Source organism: Anticarsia gemmatalis, chromosome 14 (genome assembly GCF_050436995.1).
Source record: "Anticarsia gemmatalis isolate Benzon Research Colony breed Stoneville strain chromosome 14, ilAntGemm2 primary, whole genome shotgun sequence".
In the NCBI taxonomy this organism is placed as follows: domain Eukaryota; kingdom Metazoa; phylum Arthropoda; class Insecta; order Lepidoptera; family Erebidae; genus Anticarsia; species Anticarsia gemmatalis.
The window spans coordinates 11413772-11433948 of NC_134758.1; the positions used below are offsets into that span (position 1 = coordinate 11413772).

The following is a 20177-nucleotide window of genomic DNA, read 5'->3' on the forward strand; positions in this document are numbered from 1 at the left end:
TTTTTTTTTACTGTCGATTTCTCGGTTTTATAGCATATAATAATATGTAGAATGCAGGACAACATAGGCACATTTGCACCAATCACACGTATCCACAAAATACTTATTTTTCAAGCTGACGTTGGCATCCAACAACAATAAAATCAACTGATATGAACAGTATGAACAATCCTTCTATAAATATTCTTACCCGTTTCACGAACGGTACATTTACATAGATAATTGCATACATTTGTTGTGATACACTAAAGTTCACAGAAGCCATTACGATAATGTAACCAAATATTGATTTTGTGTTCTTGGAACCGAATTACACGAAGTTGTGAGCGTCTGTCTGTTATTATGCTCATTAAATTGTCATAGATTTACTAGTTTACTAAACCGTGATACTAGTATCTGCTTTAGTTGATACTAGTTAGATAGGTACATAATAAAAAACTTATTTTATTACTTTAATTTATTACTTACCCATGTAAGTAACTAAGTAATTATCATAAGTACCCCTAAAATTACCTGTACAACCATTTATTATGTGTATTCCATCACAAATATTCCATCAGAAATTTAAAACAAAACATACGTATTTTAACACGGAAATCATATACTAAAAATGACCACTCGACGACACATCTTTTATTTAATTGAAACCAATATATTTCACTATTATGCGAATATGATTAAAAATCAGAACGTCTTATACACTGTTATATAAGTTATGATACAAATCGAGCAATAACAAGTAAGAGTTAACTTGTCGGGCGCCACTTGTACTCTCTCGTCTGACGAGCACTCAGCTGAGAGCCACAATCCACTACATACACACCAGTTATATCTGCCGGTTATGACTTGTGTTATGTTTGTTTGTATGTTTTACAAATATTTAGAACCCTTAAAGCGTGCAATTATAACTTTATGATCTTTGAAATAAAACTTTTAAAATGGGAATCGAACGGAGCACTATGTGGTCTGTAGTTAGGCTAGATTTATTTGTTACCAAAATTTACTCGAATATAACACATAATAATATGGAATTGTAAACGTCTTATAATTTGTTTTTTTTTAACCCAGTACAGTCCCACTGCAAGGGTCTCCTTCCAAACGAGGGGGAGGGGTTAGGCTTTGTTATACAATGTTTAATATAAGTTATGATACAAATCGAGCAATAACAAGTAGGACTTAACTTGTTGGGCGCCACTCGTGCTCTCTCGTCTGACGAGCACTCAGCTGAGAGCCACAATCCACTACATACACACCAGTTATATCTGCCGGATATGACTTGTGTATGTTTGTATGGCTATGTTTTAAATATTTACCTTGCCCAACCATTTACATGAATGACATAATAATATGTTAATTCCTGACAAAACATATGAATATATGTACGTACAACATGAATGAACAATTCTTGAAAAAAGAACAATGCTCGTTTAGGGCAGTATAATCTATTTCGCAATGCAAAAAAATGTATTTTGAGTGACACTTAGCTAAGGGTCGAACGCGTACAAGATAGTCCTAAATTATTGGTTTCATGGAGAAATTTTGCATGCTTGAAATATATTTATTTAAAGTCTAGTATAAAAGTCAAAAAACACAAACCGAGCCTGAACCGAAATGGTCGAGTATTTCTGCTCTATCGATTTCCAAACAGAGCCTTAAAATAATAAATTAAAAAAAAATAACCATCACTTAGTAATTGACAACAAAATGGCGAATAGCCAAAGAGCACAAAATAATTTCTATAAAACATCGTTGGCGTAAATCAACAACCGCAAAGTGCAATCGCGTTACTTAATAAAATGTTTCAGTTCAGCTCTGAAAATACACCATTGCATTCGATGGGTGCCAAGAAACTCTGTATTGAGGGTAAGCAGGGCTTAACGCTCCACGATACAATCCCGTTGCTGATTTATCGGGACGATAGACAGGGAACAAGGAAAAATACTTAGTGTGGATTATTTTTTTTCTTTTCTTAGTATTTGGTTGTCTTGAGGATTTAGCATTAATATTTTATCTGCTATAAGGAATGCTGCTTTTAGACTTTGTGGTGGATCACAAAGGAGTATGTTATTTAACTAGCTAATAATAATAGCATTGGTCTTGCAATCGCTAAGTCGTGGGTTCAATTCCAAATCGGTACGACACAACGAAAGCTCTAATAGGCACATTCCAACTATGACCATTTCACAAAATATCAAGTAAATAAAAGTTTATAAAACCTAGATAAAAGTAGATACTGTTTTGGTTTCTTAATTACCACTTAAACAATTAAATACTAACCTTAATATTTAAAATATACTAAACAAAAACTTATATATTCAAACTTAATTGCATCCAATTTATCACTCTACATATCGTACCGATATCTAGTGCAACATAATTGTCTCACTCAAGTATTTACGCGAGTTCATCGTCTAGACACGTCGGCGACAGTCGCGTAGTCGCTGCGATTTGTCGCAAGTTCACGAGCTAATGCCATCTATTTACAGAGCACGCAAGTTAAACGGACTCATTTGTACCATGTAGTAGGGGTAAATTGTGTTTGTTAGGATAAATAGTGACGTTCATTGCTCGGTTTGACCAGTTGAGAGGTTAAATAATAGCCTTTGGGATAGTCAATGTATGCTGTTTAATTTGTTTAGAGACTATTTTAGTAAAGTTTATAGTAAGAAATAAATTTTAACAGAATCTCTACATGTTATCGTAATGTTATTTGGCAATTAAAGTTAAGTAAATGTGTTTTAAATGTGCGTTAAACTATCGCACTGTACTGTATTCGCATTGGTGGCTTTTATGACTTTTTATTATTACACATTTCTAATATTTTCGTTATTAATTACTTTAAGTCCACGTGGATTATAAAAACTTACTACTTACTAAAATAATCTACTTAACTTTATAAGAAAGTATTTTACCACGACTTCCTCGTCGGCTCTTCTCATTGCTCGGTAATTTCCGAAACGGTAATAGCTTTAGTAAGTTCAAACACTTTAAAAAGAGCTCATGAAATAAAATTGACGTGAATTTGAGAGATTAAATATCGTGATTATTATCGCTAGCTCTATCGGTAAAAAAACTTCTTGAGAGATTCTTGCATGCCTAAATGTTCTTTTTTAAACAGTCCTCAAAAAATGTTATCTCTCCTCGGTAGACTTTTGCCCAGCAGTGGAACGGTAATGTGTTAAATTATTAACCAATTAAAGTATATAACTATCTAAAACCCTTTTTATAAAATTAAACTCAAACACATAATTAATCAATATCAAAACTCTTTTGCTACTGAGTGACGGACTGACTAATAGACAACGCACAGCCAAAACTACTGAGCCTAAAAAAAAATTTGGTATTAAAATTTCTTGGAAAGTGTAAAGTAGCACAAAGAGAGGATTTTTGGAAATTCCCTCGCTTAAAGCGCGAAGCTAGCAAAATATAAAACACAGTACAAAGTAGCACGTACACGATTCCTAGAAGCACTTAACAATGAAATAAAACATGAAACAGAAAGAAACATCGAGTCTTGTTCAAGATGTTAATCTGTAAAGCCGCGCTTAGCCCTCAGATCTGTTCATCCGCTCGACTCGACGCAAATCATTCACGTTTTAAACAAGCATTCACTTCGTAATCCTCAAGTACGTTGGTCACTTGATATTAAATTTATTTCGTTATAAACAGCTGCATTTTTGCGCCGTTTAGCAAACTGCTGGGGTTTTTCTTCTCCATTATTGTTTTAGTAAGTAGCTACAACATGTTTGTTGTGGAAATTTAATAAATAATTGACTCTTTATTGCCGTATATCTTATGCTTAAAAACTCGATATGACATCTACTTAAACCACATAAGGTATAGGGTTTCGCCCCCTATCTATACATTTATCATTTTGAACGTAGTTTATTTAATACTAGCTGACCCGCGCAACTTCGCTTGGTCGTAGCGTGATGATATATAGCCTATAGCCTTCCTCGATAAATGGGCTATCTAACACTGAAACAATTTTTCAAATCGGACCAGTGGTTCCTGATATTAGCGCGTTCAAATAAACAAACTCTTCAGCTTTATAATATTAGTATAGATGTACATACAATTTTCGGTAATAAAAACCATAGCTTTAAAAACCTTTCACTAGTCCAAAATGTCAACTTCACACAATTATACCAGATATAACTGATCGTTCATTATTAATTAAAACCGTCATTAATTCAGACGCAGCGATATTTAAATTAAAAATAAAGTGTACATATTTTGTGTTCACTTCCGAATGGTTTGTCGCGAACGAATAGCGAATGAATGATTGAACGGAGCGAGTGGGGCGGAAATTGCAATAAAGAGCTGTGGGTATCAACTGCGTTCGTAATCGAGGAGTATCAATACGATTCTGTGTATCCACGCTTTATATTCATTATTGAAAGTTTAAATTAAACGTAATAAACAGTTTTACGCTCACCGGTAGGTAAATAATCATTATCCTTTGTTGTTGATGTTTAATAAAAGGACTGCTATATGATATTTCAGCATCAACTTGTTCATGGGGGAAATTTAGGTTGTTGTTATTTAATATGAAATATGTTTAGCCATGTTTACTTTTAGGCAAATAATATAATCATTGAACAACTTTGACATTAGGTTAACGCTAGGTCAGGCAGAGCCATGAAAGTGTATCAACAAACTCCTGGGTTGTTGCCAAGGTGGTTTAAAGAGATCCTAAGCAGTTGCCGATCATCATCTAAGACATTAAGAAGCGAATTCATCAAAGTTTATAAGTTTTTTATATATGTTTTTACGCTAGTGTGTCAATGTTCGATGTATTCCGCATTTCCTCGATCGGTCAGCGTTTGACTTATATAAATAAAGCTGATTCTCACAATCAAAGCTCTAACACAAACATACAAAAAGTTAAAGCAAATATGTTACTATTTGAACTATCTAACAAATATGAGTAGAGTCAATAAAAACTGTGATTGTTTAAACTTTGTTTAAATATAAACGGTGTCGTGTTGACAGTTGTAGTGAATGTTTAGACATATTATAGAATAAATGGATACTTTTTTTATTTTTCTACATTTACCGACATTTGACTTGACTACTTTTGGGATTGCATTGGAACTTAAATACTAAACTTTTATAATACAGTGTAATTCTACCTGGCGCCACCTTAATCATCTGAACTAAAAAAATATAAGCCAAAGATTACGATGAGTGTAGTTATAAGTCACGTCATTACTCGCAATTTTTTTACGGTATGATATACCTATAGTAACGTAGGCAAGAAACAGCACCAATACTCTACCGACTAACAATTTTAATTGCAAAATAATACACTGCATTATCTCGATTTACACCATACGAAGTCATAATTTTATTAAAATATACACTACATCACATTAAAACACATAAAAATAACATACAGATTTCGCATTTGACGAAAATTCATTGAACCCGTTTGATAGCACATTAATCACCTGTATCTAATCACCTTCGCCGCTAAATAAGCACTTAACTAAAAGAAGCGATAAACGCGAACTCGTAAAGCACTTTAGTGTCTCGTAATCATCACAGCCTCGGGCAACAGGCACATTATTAATGTATTTATACCACTAAACTAGGTACAGGGTTGGCTACACCTGTATATAAAAAATAGCTTTTGAGCGATGCTTCGTCGGCATAGGCTATATTTTAATTCTACTTTTCAATGAGTAAAAAAATACCAATGGTTTACGTCCAATTATAAAAACCTTCGGAAGCACTAAGAGTCTTGAGTTGCTTTATTTGAATAGTATTTTTTTGAATAGTGCACTCATGTAAGTATGGATACGATAGGTAATGAGAAATACTCTCAATGGAAGTCAAAAACATATTTAGAAAAGGATATGTTTTGCTATATCGCGATGTAACGTAATTGCTAAATATATAGTACATAACAAGTACTCTATTTAGTGTCCTTTACGTTTTTTTAACTGTCTCACTGCTGGATAAGCGTCCCTCCAGAACGAGCAAGTAGTTAGACAGTTAGAAAATAATTCAATTTTCTTAATCGCAATCCTAATCTACAGAAGCTTGATATTTCAGTACTCCATGTGTAAAAAAATCGTATTTGTTGTCACAACAATTGCTGATTTTTTAAGAATCAAATACACGGAGTTCATACACTTCCAACGCTACTAACCAGTGACTTATCCAAAAGCCAGAGAGTTACTTTATTCATAAAGTTCTATCTATAAAATATAGTATTATTAAACAGTGAAACTGTCCCGCGGCTATGTTTTAATGGCGGCACAGCGATCGATTCGTCCATTACCGTCCAACTAAACGACATATATCACAAACTGCAATTAAACTCAAACATATACGTATTTATTACCACAATTTATGGGAACATTGTTCACTTATAATATATAGAGTTTATTTTGTACTATGTACAATTAATAGATGGAAACTTTGGTGTACTGCACTGCAGAGTTATAAAAAATACAAATTACCCTCTTTCGCATTTCGCAGTCGGGTAAATGAAGTCAAATATAGTCAAGTAGAGTCAGAAAAACTAATCTTTGTTAGTATGGAACTAAATTTTAGGCAGGTATTCCGCATTATTTCCAAGTAAATCAGAGATACTATCTCACAATCAAATCGAAATCGAGCAGTTAATATCGGAACCTGTTTACTGGCCATTAAGCAATTTGTGTGAGACAATCGCTACCTGGATAAGTAATATATACTAGACTATAACTATAATAATAGACACTAAATTTAGAATTGGTGGGCGGTGGCGCTTCTTGACTGCTGTTTATGACAGACCAAATTACACTAAAAACCAGACTCCTTTACTAGATAATCAACAACCAATCGACTGATTTACAACAGTAGCACAAGCACCAATCATCACCCCTTTCTTTGCTTTCCACAAACGATCAAAGCACAGCCCTACAAGGGTCTGTTTACAATGCCAACATGTGCATTCAACAAGTTTGGAACCGCAGTGGACCGCAGCCTCTCCCCCCACGCCCTTCCCCCACCCCCCGCGACGCCCGGCCGTCTGTCCTGTGACGTCACTACGCGGTAATTATAGCACACCTACCCGACGTGCGTAATTATCTTGTAAAATATTAAGAGGTTAATGTAGTTAGTTTTTAATGTAGTGACGTAATGGGATGTGGTTTTTGAAGGGTTGTGCTAAAGCTGTGTTCTTGGTAGGTTATATTAGGTATTTTTTTACGAAGATGTATTATGTTTAATGAAAAAGTAGAAGCAAACACGCTTTTTTAACCTGCACCGAAATCATCACCTGCTCTAAGGTTAAATGCATGTCCGCATTATGTATTTCCCGCATTCGATCATATAATAAACATGCAACGCAAAAGTATAAAAGTCATATCAGCAATATTTTAAGTGCAATAAGAAACCGCACTCTGCTGAGTTTGTTACCAAATCGTTTTAATCATAATATAATATTACATTATGGTTACGCAACAAGGAACGTAGTTACGAATTGTAACCAAACTACCATATATTATATCTAACAATGATCCTAATTGAGTAGACCTTACCTGGCCAGACCAGGGGTTTGAACTTAATGAATATCACGTTCATATTTTCTACACCCGAATTATTTTCATAACTCAGACAAAACTGGGTACTAGTTAATAAACCCAAAAACTAATAAGTAAGTTCATTATAGAGAATTTGGAAGATTTAACAAAGCCTCTTTGTACCTACAGATATCTTAAAACAGATTAAAACTTAAGCAATAAAGTATTAAGTTCAGAACTCATATTGAAAGCATCTGTAGCACCTACGTAGCATCGTAGCACATGCGTAGTACATTCGTAGCAGGTGCTACGACATATAATGTGAAAATTTTAATAGACTTATTTTGATAATTGCGTATTAGAGATTGTACGGGACCTATGTTTTAATGATATGATATTAGATTCTAATGAGTATATTAATTTGGTTGGATGAAAGCCTCGCAAAATCGCACATGCAAGATATTTTCACGATAATTTAATCTGACGTTAAATCTAGTCATTGCACGAATGTAATTTAGGATAGTCGAGAATTATTGGAGTAACTCAGTGAAGGTTTAATGGATTTAACGGTTAAACCTTTAACCACGTTCGTGGGTATATACGCTTATACCATTTGACAACCACTGCCACTCATGCTGATTAAGCCAAGCTACAGCCTTCGAACGGCTTGGACAAATTGTGACACTAGGCTTAAGGCTTCAAAAAATAAATAATTCATAATATTCGAATAATGTTTCAATATTGAAGAGGATTAATTACTGACAGACATATTCGTAAATAAAATTAAATTTATAATTCTCTGTGACGTGTTTATTGCAGGCTAAAAGGATTAATTTTGTTAAAATATAATTCGACATTTTGTGTTGTATTGATCGTTAAACACCTGTGTCCGAATGTAATCTGACCGACAATATAATTGACGTGACTGTCTGGCTTCCATATTTATTTATATTTGAAAATGAAATTGACCACTCGAAAGAAAATCGGAACATCGAATCTCCTCTTTTTTACAGTCGCTTTTATATAATGTAACTATAAATTAGATAATATAATTGCACGCATCTTTGTCTAACATTGTGGTTCAAACACTAAAGTGCGCAACCGCCGATCACGAACTCTCAAGCTTGATTTCCGGGTGATTTTTTGATAACTCGTGTTTTTTTTTGTAGTTTTTTAGCAATAGTCCTTATCATTGTTATGTTGAACCAAAATTATGAACAGCAAAACATTAGTTTTTTTCGTACCATAACAGTAGATACAATTAGTACGCCAAATTGTATTCTAAGAAAAGCCAAATAATATATCTGATAAAAATAACTTTTTCCAAAGTAAACGGCAATATAACGACGTAATGAATCAATGTCGAACAGAGCTTGTTTCATTCAATCAAGAACAAATGGGAACGTGAGCATATATATATTTATATTATTTATATTATATATACAAGGATAGGCTATGACGTCAATGAGTAATTGATCGATATTAACTTATTATTTATTATTAACTACCTTATAGAATAAACTCTTGTTAGTTTATAACCTCCGTATTTTTTATTCAGTCTTCTGTCTAAAGGTGCTCCCACACAGCATATAACGTATTACAACGTTGTGTTACACGATAACAAAACAATTTGAATAAAATTTTTAAACAAATTTCTTAAAAAAAATGTTATAAGTCAGTTTCTAATGTTATATAACTGCTGTGTGGGAGCACCCTAACTTATTAAAGCTACTAAAAGGTTTTTGCCATAGAGGAGTGTGATCTCAATTTAAAAGTAAAGTCAGTTTATGTGTACTCTCTAAACATTGGAGGCAAAAACGCTCAAACACAACTATGTGGCCGCACATCTATGGAATGTCCACGCCAAAGGTTGCGTAACCTTTCGCTAACCGATGCTTATTCAGAGACAAAAGGTTACGTTACAAATCCGTCTTTTTTAAGTTGGATAAAATGTTTCCTGACTAAAGAAGTAACTGCAAACTACCTGACTAAACAAGTGACTGCAAACCCTTTATGCTGTGGTAAAACCCACCCAAAACAAATAACATACAAAATAACTACCCGTAAATCCGGAGATCCTCCCGAAAAATAACATTATCTTAAAAACGACTTCATTACTTTGATAAACCGCTGTTTATCATTCTAGAACGTTCATCACTTCATTTTCCAAACCATTTACTAGCAACGAGGGCCTTATTTCGTGAAAACAGACGTGTATCGGTTTACGCAATTATCTTACTAAATAATTCGACTAAACTGCTCTGACCACTTGCGTTTAGTAATATAATACTCGACTAAATAGAACACTAGAGGCAGTTTTACGAGTAGAGTTATTACTAAATGTTGCTGTGTTTAGTTTTCATTGTAGTTTTAGAGTTAATTAGGAAATATTTTTATGAAGACAGTTTGGACGCTTGGACATTAGTGTTTAGAGGGAAAGCTAGTGTGTTCTGTAAGCCTAGTTTGTGAACTATATGAGAGGGTTATAGGACATTAAAGCTAAGTGTCGCAATATATTTTTTTTGCATCATGTTTGCGGTTGATGTTCAGTTGGCAATTGACCAAATTCTTCTTAAACGCTTTTATATGATGGTATAAGGTTCGTTGCTATTGTCAATTTATAAAACGCTTTAAATAGTGAAAAATATCCGCGATAACCGACATAGTTACATTATTCTCTTATAGTTTATAATTTATCCGACTTTTATGCATTTTGCCGAGTTAAAAAAAAAAAAGGTGCTTTGTTCAAATGATTGTTTTTTTCACCTCTTATAACGTTAGTAATAATAAAAATGGTCTACAGCTACAAAAAATATAAACAAATATTAATGTTTAAATTACAATTGACATTAATTTTACTAACCAATGAACTATTACGAACTTTCACCCACAATCCACATACTAAAAACCGTAGCGAAAAGTTCTCCAACTCACATATTTCATATAGCAACTTTACCGGACTGAAACGCGCTATTTAGCAGCGCTAAAATGTTACTGTAATATTACCGTGCCATTAGTATTTAAACCTTATATATTAGTATTAGTAATTTGGTGGTAAAAAAGTATGGGTGCTTGAACGAAATATTTAAAGGTAGATAGATATTAATATTTACAGTTGTAAACGTATTAGATAAACTTTTATGAAATACGACTAAGTACCTACCTACTGTCTCAAAAGAAAGAAGTGCATTTTTCTTAAGATTTTTTACAATCCTAACACTGCGTTGTCTTTATTTCAAATACAATTTTGCTGATACCGGGATTGGTTAGGTGAACGAGGATTTAAAAATTAAGAAAAAATTGTTAATTGTAGTAAAAAACTGACGAATTTACTTTTGTTCATATACTGACTCTTTTTGTATATAATAGCCTACACGTATGAAAAGCGTCAATTTCCGGCACTTTTTATATCCCTTTTAAGTATTACAATTTAAAAAAATATCTTGAATAGTGTACTCCACTATCCTATAACAAATACCTATTGTATTACTATTTCATAGAGCTATGTACACGTACACAAGTCAGTAAACAAGAACAAACATAAATCACAACGATACACCGCAGAGACAGCTGTTACCGCGGTATTAATGTACTGTAATATACTCTGCCACCGCGTTAGAGGAACTAATTTGTGCTATTTGTTCATATCTATCAGTTATTAGGCTACTATTTATTTAGGTAGGAAATTGATGGTTGGTTTCGCCAATTCTATATCGGTTAGCTTGTGCAATGCAGGGATTTAATGAGAGATTTATCGTTAAATCGTTACAATTGCCTCCGTGGCGGAGTGGTTTAGGTCGTCACGCCGCCCCTATTGAGTCGTGGGTTCTATTCCCACACGGAACAATTATTTATGCGATCCACAACTAATTGTTTCGGGTCTGGTTGTATTCCGTTGTTTTAATGTTTGCGGGAGATGTCTTCAAAAAAAAAAAGGGGGATAGAGCCTTACCATAAGAGCTATCAAGAAACTCACGGCCACTCTTTTCAGTCATCAATAGATTTTTTGCCATACAGTTGATACAATAGTTCATGATATTATTATACATATCATTGCCAGACACTCAAGTAATAAATGTCTTCATGTACACTGCGGGGCACGACACAGTTGTCTGTTTTAGAATGTATCCTCAATAGTTGGAATGAATCTCGACAACATTTAAAATCAACGTATACTACGACCAAAATCAAGACAATCAATTGACGATCACACAAATATTAGTTCCGCGTACATCAAAGCCCACACGCGATTACATAGAGACCACGTGAACCACTGCGCCACGATCATCGATAATGTACAACAATTGATCTGTGATTTTAAGATAGCGCTGCCGGACTCTCAAGTATTGACTACTTCATCTGCTTTACAAACAGTATCATATCTCATAATAATATGATACTGTTGCAGCTGTTAAATATATTTTCAATAGTTAGGCTTGCTACACACCATATTCGGTTCAGCAATTTTTATCAAACAACAAAACCGACTCGACTCACTAGTTCGACTTGAGCCAATCGGGTCCTAGCCGTGCTAGGTCGGTTTGCCGGTGTAATAAGTCTTAAAATTAATCTCGACAACATTGAAAATCGTATACAAATTACGACCAAGCTCAAGACAATAAATTGACGATCACACAAATATTAGTTCCGCGTACATCAAAGCCTCCCACACGCGATTACATAGAGACCACGTGAACCACTGCGCCACGATCATCAATAATGTACAACATATTAATAACTGACGTGTCAATTACTATATCATCATGTTGCGGTCGCCATTACTCGTCTAATTAAATTATGCAAACGATCGACATAATTATTGCTAACAACTGTTGCTGTGTTATTTACATTTATATTGCATGATGTGGACATTTTGTAGCGGTTTTTGAAACATGGCTGTTTCGGATAGATAGATCAATACGTTTATTCTGAAAAGCCCCGAGTCTAGCCTTGGTCAAGCTAGATGTGCCGTTGTGTTCGATGTGTGTTCATAATGCGATTCCTAATTTATTCTATTATATGTGCGATTAATCTATTGTATGTGCGATTCCTAAATACGAAATTATTGATTTGATTCTGAGGATAATTAGTCATGCTATTATTCTTTCAAAAAACTCAGAAGAAGCACTAAGAACTCTTATTAATACATACATAGAAAAACCCTGCACATTATGTCCGAACTGGAAATCAAACCTAATATCTCACAATCAGCAATCTCAATATAACCTGCCGAACTTTAAAAGCCAGGTCATATCATCACGTTTTTCTTTGCCCCCAGACTGGTTCCCCGGCTGGCGCAAGCACAGCGGCCAGCCGAACGACGACGGCACCTCCGGCCAGGACTGCGTGGAGGCGCGCCGCGAGTTCCCCCCGCGCCCGCCGCCCGCCGCCACCACCTTCATGTGGAACGACCGAGGCTGCAGGGAGCATAACTACTTCGTGTGCGAGAAGCCTAGTGTTGAAGGTAAGGTTCTATAGACATTTTGATGGTCATAATATTATAATGCAACGGGTCTTATACGCGATTGAAAATTTATAGGTTAGGATACCTTATTTGCTGCCCGACGTTGTCCCGGTATCCTAACCTTTAAATTTTCAATCGCGTATAAGACCCGTTGCATTATAATATTATGTGTACTAGTCGCGAGAGTTTAAAAACATTAATTTTGATGGTCGTATATATATAGCTGATGATTGCAATTATACATTTGCTACGAACTCCAATTTCGGATCTTCTGACGGCTGCTAATTATAGTCAAAATTTCTATTGATAAAAGTATATTTAAAAATCATGTAGAAACTGATATGACAGGCAACTTAATTCGAACAGCTTAAACAGTAAAGTAACTGTATTCCTCCTCAAAATTTACATTCGAGTTTTACAGCATTTTATAAAAAAAATCAAACATTAACTGCAATGGACTGTAATGGGGTATTTACGAGGTTAACAAAAAAATACTTGTGTTGATAAAATGGTTTTATTTATAATGTTTAGAATTTAAGTTAACCACTCATTGGATAATGACGAAAACTCCAAACTTGTGACGTCATTTATTCAGCACATCTATACAAAAAAGCGTTTTTGACGTTTTCACTATGAGTAGCTGATTTGCCACGTAGCAAAATACAGCATTGTAAAAGAAAATAGTATATAAATAAAGAAAGCTAGTAATATCTGAAGCTTTTACTTTTACACTTACAAAGTGACCTACATAACGCAATCTTTAACTACAGTCTAAACAAACAGTAAGTAGTAGTATGAGTCGCGACGCGAGCCATCGCCGCAGTCGTTACGAGCTGCAGACCAACTGTTATGATCATTGCGAGACTAATGTTTAACTGCTATTGTTAAGGCAACTTATATAATCTAGCTGACTCGCGCAACTTCGCTTGCGTCACATAAGAGAGAATGGGTCCAAATTTTCCCCGTTTTAGTAACATTTTTTACTAGCAGTGGCGAAGGCTCCATATAACTCGATTCCTACCGGCTTCCCTTTCTGGACAGACTTAATATTAGTGTTAAATTAATAGTTTACTATTGCCAAATAATACACAATTAATAAATAATCACCAATATTTAAAACGTAATCTTTAACTAGAATCATTAATCTAATCGAAATAGTACGAAAACACCAACCCTTTAAAAATTACGCTCCGCTAAAAACGCAACGTGAAGTAATAATAATGAAATAAGCCGGAGGCGTTGATCGGGAATCGCGTACAATAAAAACTATGGCGGCGATGTCGCTTACGACCTTTTGGATCGCGCTTCGCACCGCGCTGCATAGTGGCGAGCAAGCCGGAGGAAGAGCGGGTTGCCTCGCGCTACAGCGCTCGCGCCGCGACAGACACATTATCTTACGCATGTTTCTGTCGCGTCGCGAGCCGCGTGCTAGAGCGAGATGGCGAAATATAAGCTAAGCATCCTGCATAAGTATGAGTCGAACATTCTTATTCTTCACCAGTTTGACATTAGGTTATGTTTGTTTACAGTTTACGTCTTTCGCGCGCACTTTAACAAATTAGAATATTTGTGTTTATTACAACATTATTCCTTAGTAAATGTGTTTGTAAATGTATCAGTGTATTAGACAGTAATTGTTTTGCATGTATCCATTGGAATACATATTCATTTTGTCAGATTTTTAGGTTAAACTTTCTATAAAAGTGTTCTGCGTTTTCAGTAATGTTTTTGGTATTTTATTGTTGATAAATTAATCCTAAATTGAATTCTGAATTGAATTCTAGTATAATATGTTATTAAACAACCAGTTCGAGACAATCATCAATCATTTGAAATACGTTATCAAAATATGTGCTGTTGTGTTACCTACGTGTTACTACTGAAGTCAGAGTAACTACCTAAATACAAAACAAGCATGATTAGGTAGCATGGTAAGTACCTATGTATTATTAGACTGTAGAGAGAGAAATAAGAGACTGTAGTTGAATGTAGATAATACTCTCTTATTGTTATTATGCAGTAATACGCCATTTTTCCTCGGCATTCTTACGATGTCCATATGTAGGTACTATACCTAGACAATAACTTATAGCTCCGGCTTGCCTTATATAAATATTGACCCTTCGCCACTGTTTACTAGTACTCTGCTTCTTTTAGTCGTAGCGTGATGATATGTGGCCTATAGCCTTCCTCAATAAATGGACTATCTAACATTGAAATATTTTTTCAAATGGACCAGTAGATCCTGAGATTAGCGCGTTCAAACAAACAAAATCTTCAGCTTTATAATATTACTATAGATTGTTTTAAAATACTACTGCTGACATCTTAAACGTGAATAGTAAATATATATAATATAAAGATAACTTGGAATATGTAAGGCTAGTAATTAACAAGTGACCCACATAACGCAGTCTGTAACTACAGTGTGAACAAACAGTACGCAGTAGTAAGAGTCGCGAGCCATCGCCGCAGTCGTTACGAGCTGCACACCAACTGTTATGATCATTGCGAGACTAATGATTAACTGCTATTGTTAAGGCTGGCTCACATGCAAGACGTTAAATGTATAAAATATGCTGTAGGGCTAACGTGGCTTCAAATTCATACAAAGGTACGTAATAAGTACTGTAGGGCTTTACGTAACATAGCTTCTGCATGAAGTGTAGGTAAGATGATTAAGAGTTTCAAGTATTATCAAACTAAGCAAGGGATCTGTAAAATAATACTAGCTTTGGTAGCTGGGACGCGGAGTATTCGATTGGAGGTACCGCGTCCTGGCCATTTTATGGCGACTGTTGAAGGAACACCGTCAGGTTTTTAATCTGTATGCCCAAATAAGCCCGAACGCCTAGTCGGCCGACAGACTTATTTAATTCACCTTCAAAAATGTCATTACTTTACGATATAATATACTACAACCCTGCAACGATGGAGAAAATATCAATTCTAAAATATAATATGCCTTAAATATTCAATTAAAAGTCCATGAACTAAAAAACAACATATCGTTATTCTCTGTGAATCATACAACTGTTACTGTAAAAGACCTTCACAACACTTGATAATAACAAATCAAATAGACTTGACAAACGTCGAAGGACATAATAAAACCTTACAACTTATTTATTATTACGAAATAGTCGATAATCCTTCAGACGAGTTGACAAAGACACAAAGATAACATCCAAATTGTAAGTAAAGTTATTTTCTGGATTACCTAAATACTAATAGCAAATAACATTTTTATTTTTGTAGCTAATAACATTGGCTCGATTCTGATTCCAGTACAAGGGAATAAGAATGTAATCAAGTAGTTATTAAGTGACATAAAAACGCAGCAGTGCCCACATTTGATATAAAAAATACAAGACCTAAGAACTAAGCTAAGACCAAAGAATGCCACTTACTACGATCGTTACAGACTCCTCTTGCATCGTTCACATCCGTTCGTATTAAAATTATTGGGTAGTAAATTGCTCTTCAGTAGTGCAGTCGATACTGTCGAGCATCGAAAGTGAGACAATGAAAATGTACTGCCAAAATAGTTCCTACGACGCCCGTCAGTGGTCGTTGTCTCGTATGTCACTGTAGGGCAAGAGTGTCGTAAAGGGGGGCATAAAGAATATAAATAATCCACCTAATGAAATGTTGTACAATTTTACTAAACCCCTTCTAATTATAGTAAGTGAAACTCATGTTTTATTATCTTTATTCACTCAAAGAACTACACAAAAGTATGTATTTGTCCAATAGAATATATTTCATCGTATTTTATCGAAGGTGTGCAAGTTTTCTGCTCGACTAATTCTCTGTCGTTCACCTATGTCATGACGATACGCCTCATTTTTGTGACACCTGCTAATAAATTGTTATATTTAAAGGTGAATGGGCAGGTTTTGAGTAAAAACCATTTGTTATACATATTTAAAAGGACCATTATTGGTGTCATATGATCATTTATAATTTTGAAGGAGAATAAAATGAATGAATTGCATTTTGTAAAAAAATATTTTTCGAATAGTTGACCTTTGACCTTCACCTTGACCTTAAAGGACTAAAAAAATAAAGTAATTTAAGACAAAATTGGTAAATGCTATTTAAGTATTGTTGGTTAAAATCTGTAGTAAAAACAAGATTAACTTACTCATACTATTTTTATAAAATTGAAGGTCACTTCATTTACTTTACTAAATAGATAAGCCGATTGAGGTGAAATTTGGCAGCATAATAGGTACTTAAAGATAGGTATGTGCTAATTGTCTGTTTGCAGAGTAATCATCGGCCAAAAATTTGCCGGTAAATTATACTTAAAACTATCATAAATTTATTTTTATTTAAAACGACAAACGTAATAATTCTAATGTCCTCTAAATTAAAACTAATTGTCTTTTAAATCTTAGTGACAGTTTTATATTCGGCCAGTAATAGTTTAAATCCTAGGTTTTAGTTATGGTTTTAATTAAAACGTAATTTGTGAAATAATATCTCTTGTAAAGGTCAACTGTAGAACTGAGAATGACAAATTACACTTCAACTGAGGTATATTAAATTTAAATGATAATTTAAAAGAAATTCTGACGATTTATTTTAATTTAGGATTTAAATTTGTGAAATGTGGACAGCCAGTCTTAAAGTATTTTTCATCTTCGATAATAATAAAATCTTCTTGTAAAATACTGTTACAACGAGAGTCACATGCCAAAAGAGATCGTGGCGTTTGATATGCAATTTTTATCAGAAAACTTATCAAAACAAAATCAGATTCAAAATAATAAGAACGCAGAAAAAGCGTTCGGAATTGCGTTTCTAAGTACCGTGCCTACCGTATTTGATTTTGTATATGTGTGTATGCAATCCAAAAGAAAACTACAAGGTAACAATATTTTATATTACCTATAGTCTATAACGCTATACACTCTCGATACCGACGATCGTTTAACCAGCATTTAAAATTTTATAGCAATAAAAAAAATAGTTAAATCTAAATACGCTAGGAGTGTAAATAACTCTCTACATATCAAAACATTGATAGCCAATTCCTTAACTACCCCCTACACTCCCTACTTGTATTCAGACTAGCAAGTGACTGTGAGAGACATGTCCTAAGTCCATAACAGTATAAGTTGCATCATTGACCGAGCTGCAACAATGGTCGTAATTGTAGCGACGCGATCACTCAGCTAACGACTCACATTGTTAACACCTTCACATTCGAGACATGCTCATTTGTTTGTGCGGTTATGTTTACTGGTGTTTTTTTTTTGTAGTTTCATTTTGAAACTAGCTCAATGTTTGGATAGTCTAGTATAGTATAGTATATAAAAACGGATACGGGAATTGACTGGCCGAAACGTTATGCATTCCAAATTGTGCGTGTTCGCGTTATTTCCCGTATCGTATTATATAATTAACATGGAACGCGAAATTATTAAAGTTATTAGTATAGAAAATTGCCGGGAAATACCTTAGTTGACAACTAGTGTGCGCCAATATGCTCATTTTAAAAAATAAACAATGTATAGCAGCTATACTAGTGATTGTTGTGCACGTGTCCGAAGTCCATAACAGTATAAGTTGCATCATTGAACGAGCTGCAACAATCGTCGTAATTGTAGCGACGCGATCACCAGCTAACGACTCACATTGTTAACACCTTCACATTCGAGACGTGTTCATTTGTTTGTGCGGTTATTTTCACTGGTATTTATTTTATTTTTAGTGTATTTATTTTGAAAAAGCTTCAATGGTTGGAAATATATGAAAATTACTAGCTGACCCGCGCAACTTCGCTTGCGTCACATAAGAGAATCATAATTTTCCCCGTTTTTGTAACATTTTTCACTGGTACTCTGCTCCTATTGGTCGTAGCCTGATAATATATAGCCTATAACCTTCCTCGATAAATGGGCTATCCAACACTGAAATAATTTTTCAAATCGGACCAGTAGTTCCCGAGATTAGCGCGTTCAAACAAACAAACAAACTCTTCAGCTTTATAATATTAGTATAGACACTCCCTACTTGTAGTCAGACTAGCTAGTGATTGTGCACGTGTCCTAAGTCCATAACAGTATAAGTTGCATCATTGAACGAGCTGCAACAATGGTCGTAATTGTAGCGACGCGATCACCAGCTAACGACTCACATTGTTAACACCTTCACATTCGAGACATGTTCATTTGTTTGTGCGGTTATGTTTACTGGTATTTGTTTAGGTTTTAGTTTAAAACAAATTGAATGTTCGGATAGTCTAGTATAGTACTTATATGAAAATTATATAATTGGATACGAGAATTAACTGGCCGAAACGTTAGGCATTCCGAAGTGCGCGTTAATTATTGTATCCTATTATAAGATAAACATGCAGCGCGATATTATATATGTGTACAAGTTTTGAGTATATGAAACTGGAGGGAGAGGCCGTTGTGTAAGCGTATTGTGTATCACAGTTGGCAATTTGTGAACATCAATTGGAAGCCACTATGCAGTTAATTGCAACTTTGAAATAATATTTTACTTAGCATCATTTTAGAAAAGAAACAATGTATAGTAAAGCTGACACGGTTTTCAACTGAGATACACATTAGCCCACCTGGATAGACACAAATCATAAATTTTCCTTGATGTCTCTCATAGAAGTCAGGCGCATAGTATTTGTAGCCGGCGTTCATGTTTAATAAAGATGTAAGTATGCCAAGAAAGAGAAGTTTGTAGAGATCGTAGCAAGAGATATCGACTATTTAATTTGCCTTAACTTTTTTTAAGAATAACTGCATTTTTTTGCCCCGTGTACAATACACATGGCCTAAAAAACCTGCTATTCCTCTTCCTCCTGCTATAACGACTGCTACTTTACTAAATAAACTAGAGTAAAAACGGCTAGATATATAGCGCACGTTATTTTAAGCGCTTTCGCTCTACGGCGATGTTTCTAAGAGGATAAAAACTGTTGTTTTAGCGCTAGACATATGTTAGTTACCTGTTAAATAAATGTGAGCCATTTATACAGGTACAGCGGAGGTTAAAAGTTGCTAGGAAATGAGAAATGGTGCTGTTTTGCTAAGCTATACAAAGGATATGTTAGGAAGTAATATGTTTATATACCGATTACCGATAGAAAATCTTTGTGTTATTTTGCATTGGATTGATAATGGTAGTTTTACTGGAACATTTCCAGTAATAACCTGGTGCTT

At 34.5% G+C, this 20177-nt stretch overlaps 1 protein-coding gene across 7 annotated transcripts in view; it reads left to right on the forward strand.

The window, feature by feature from the left end:
* The window catches only part of LOC142978322 (uncharacterized), a 273041-nt gene that overhangs the window by 163985 nt on the left and 88879 nt on the right, over positions 1-20177 (forward strand). For all 7 annotated transcript variants that reach the window (XM_076122707.1, XM_076122709.1, XM_076122708.1 and 4 more), the window contains exon 7: positions 12796-12981. In XM_076122707.1, coding sequence (XP_075978822.1) covers positions 12796-12981 — 186 coding nt within the window. The remainder of the gene's footprint in view (positions 1-12795; positions 12982-20177) is intronic.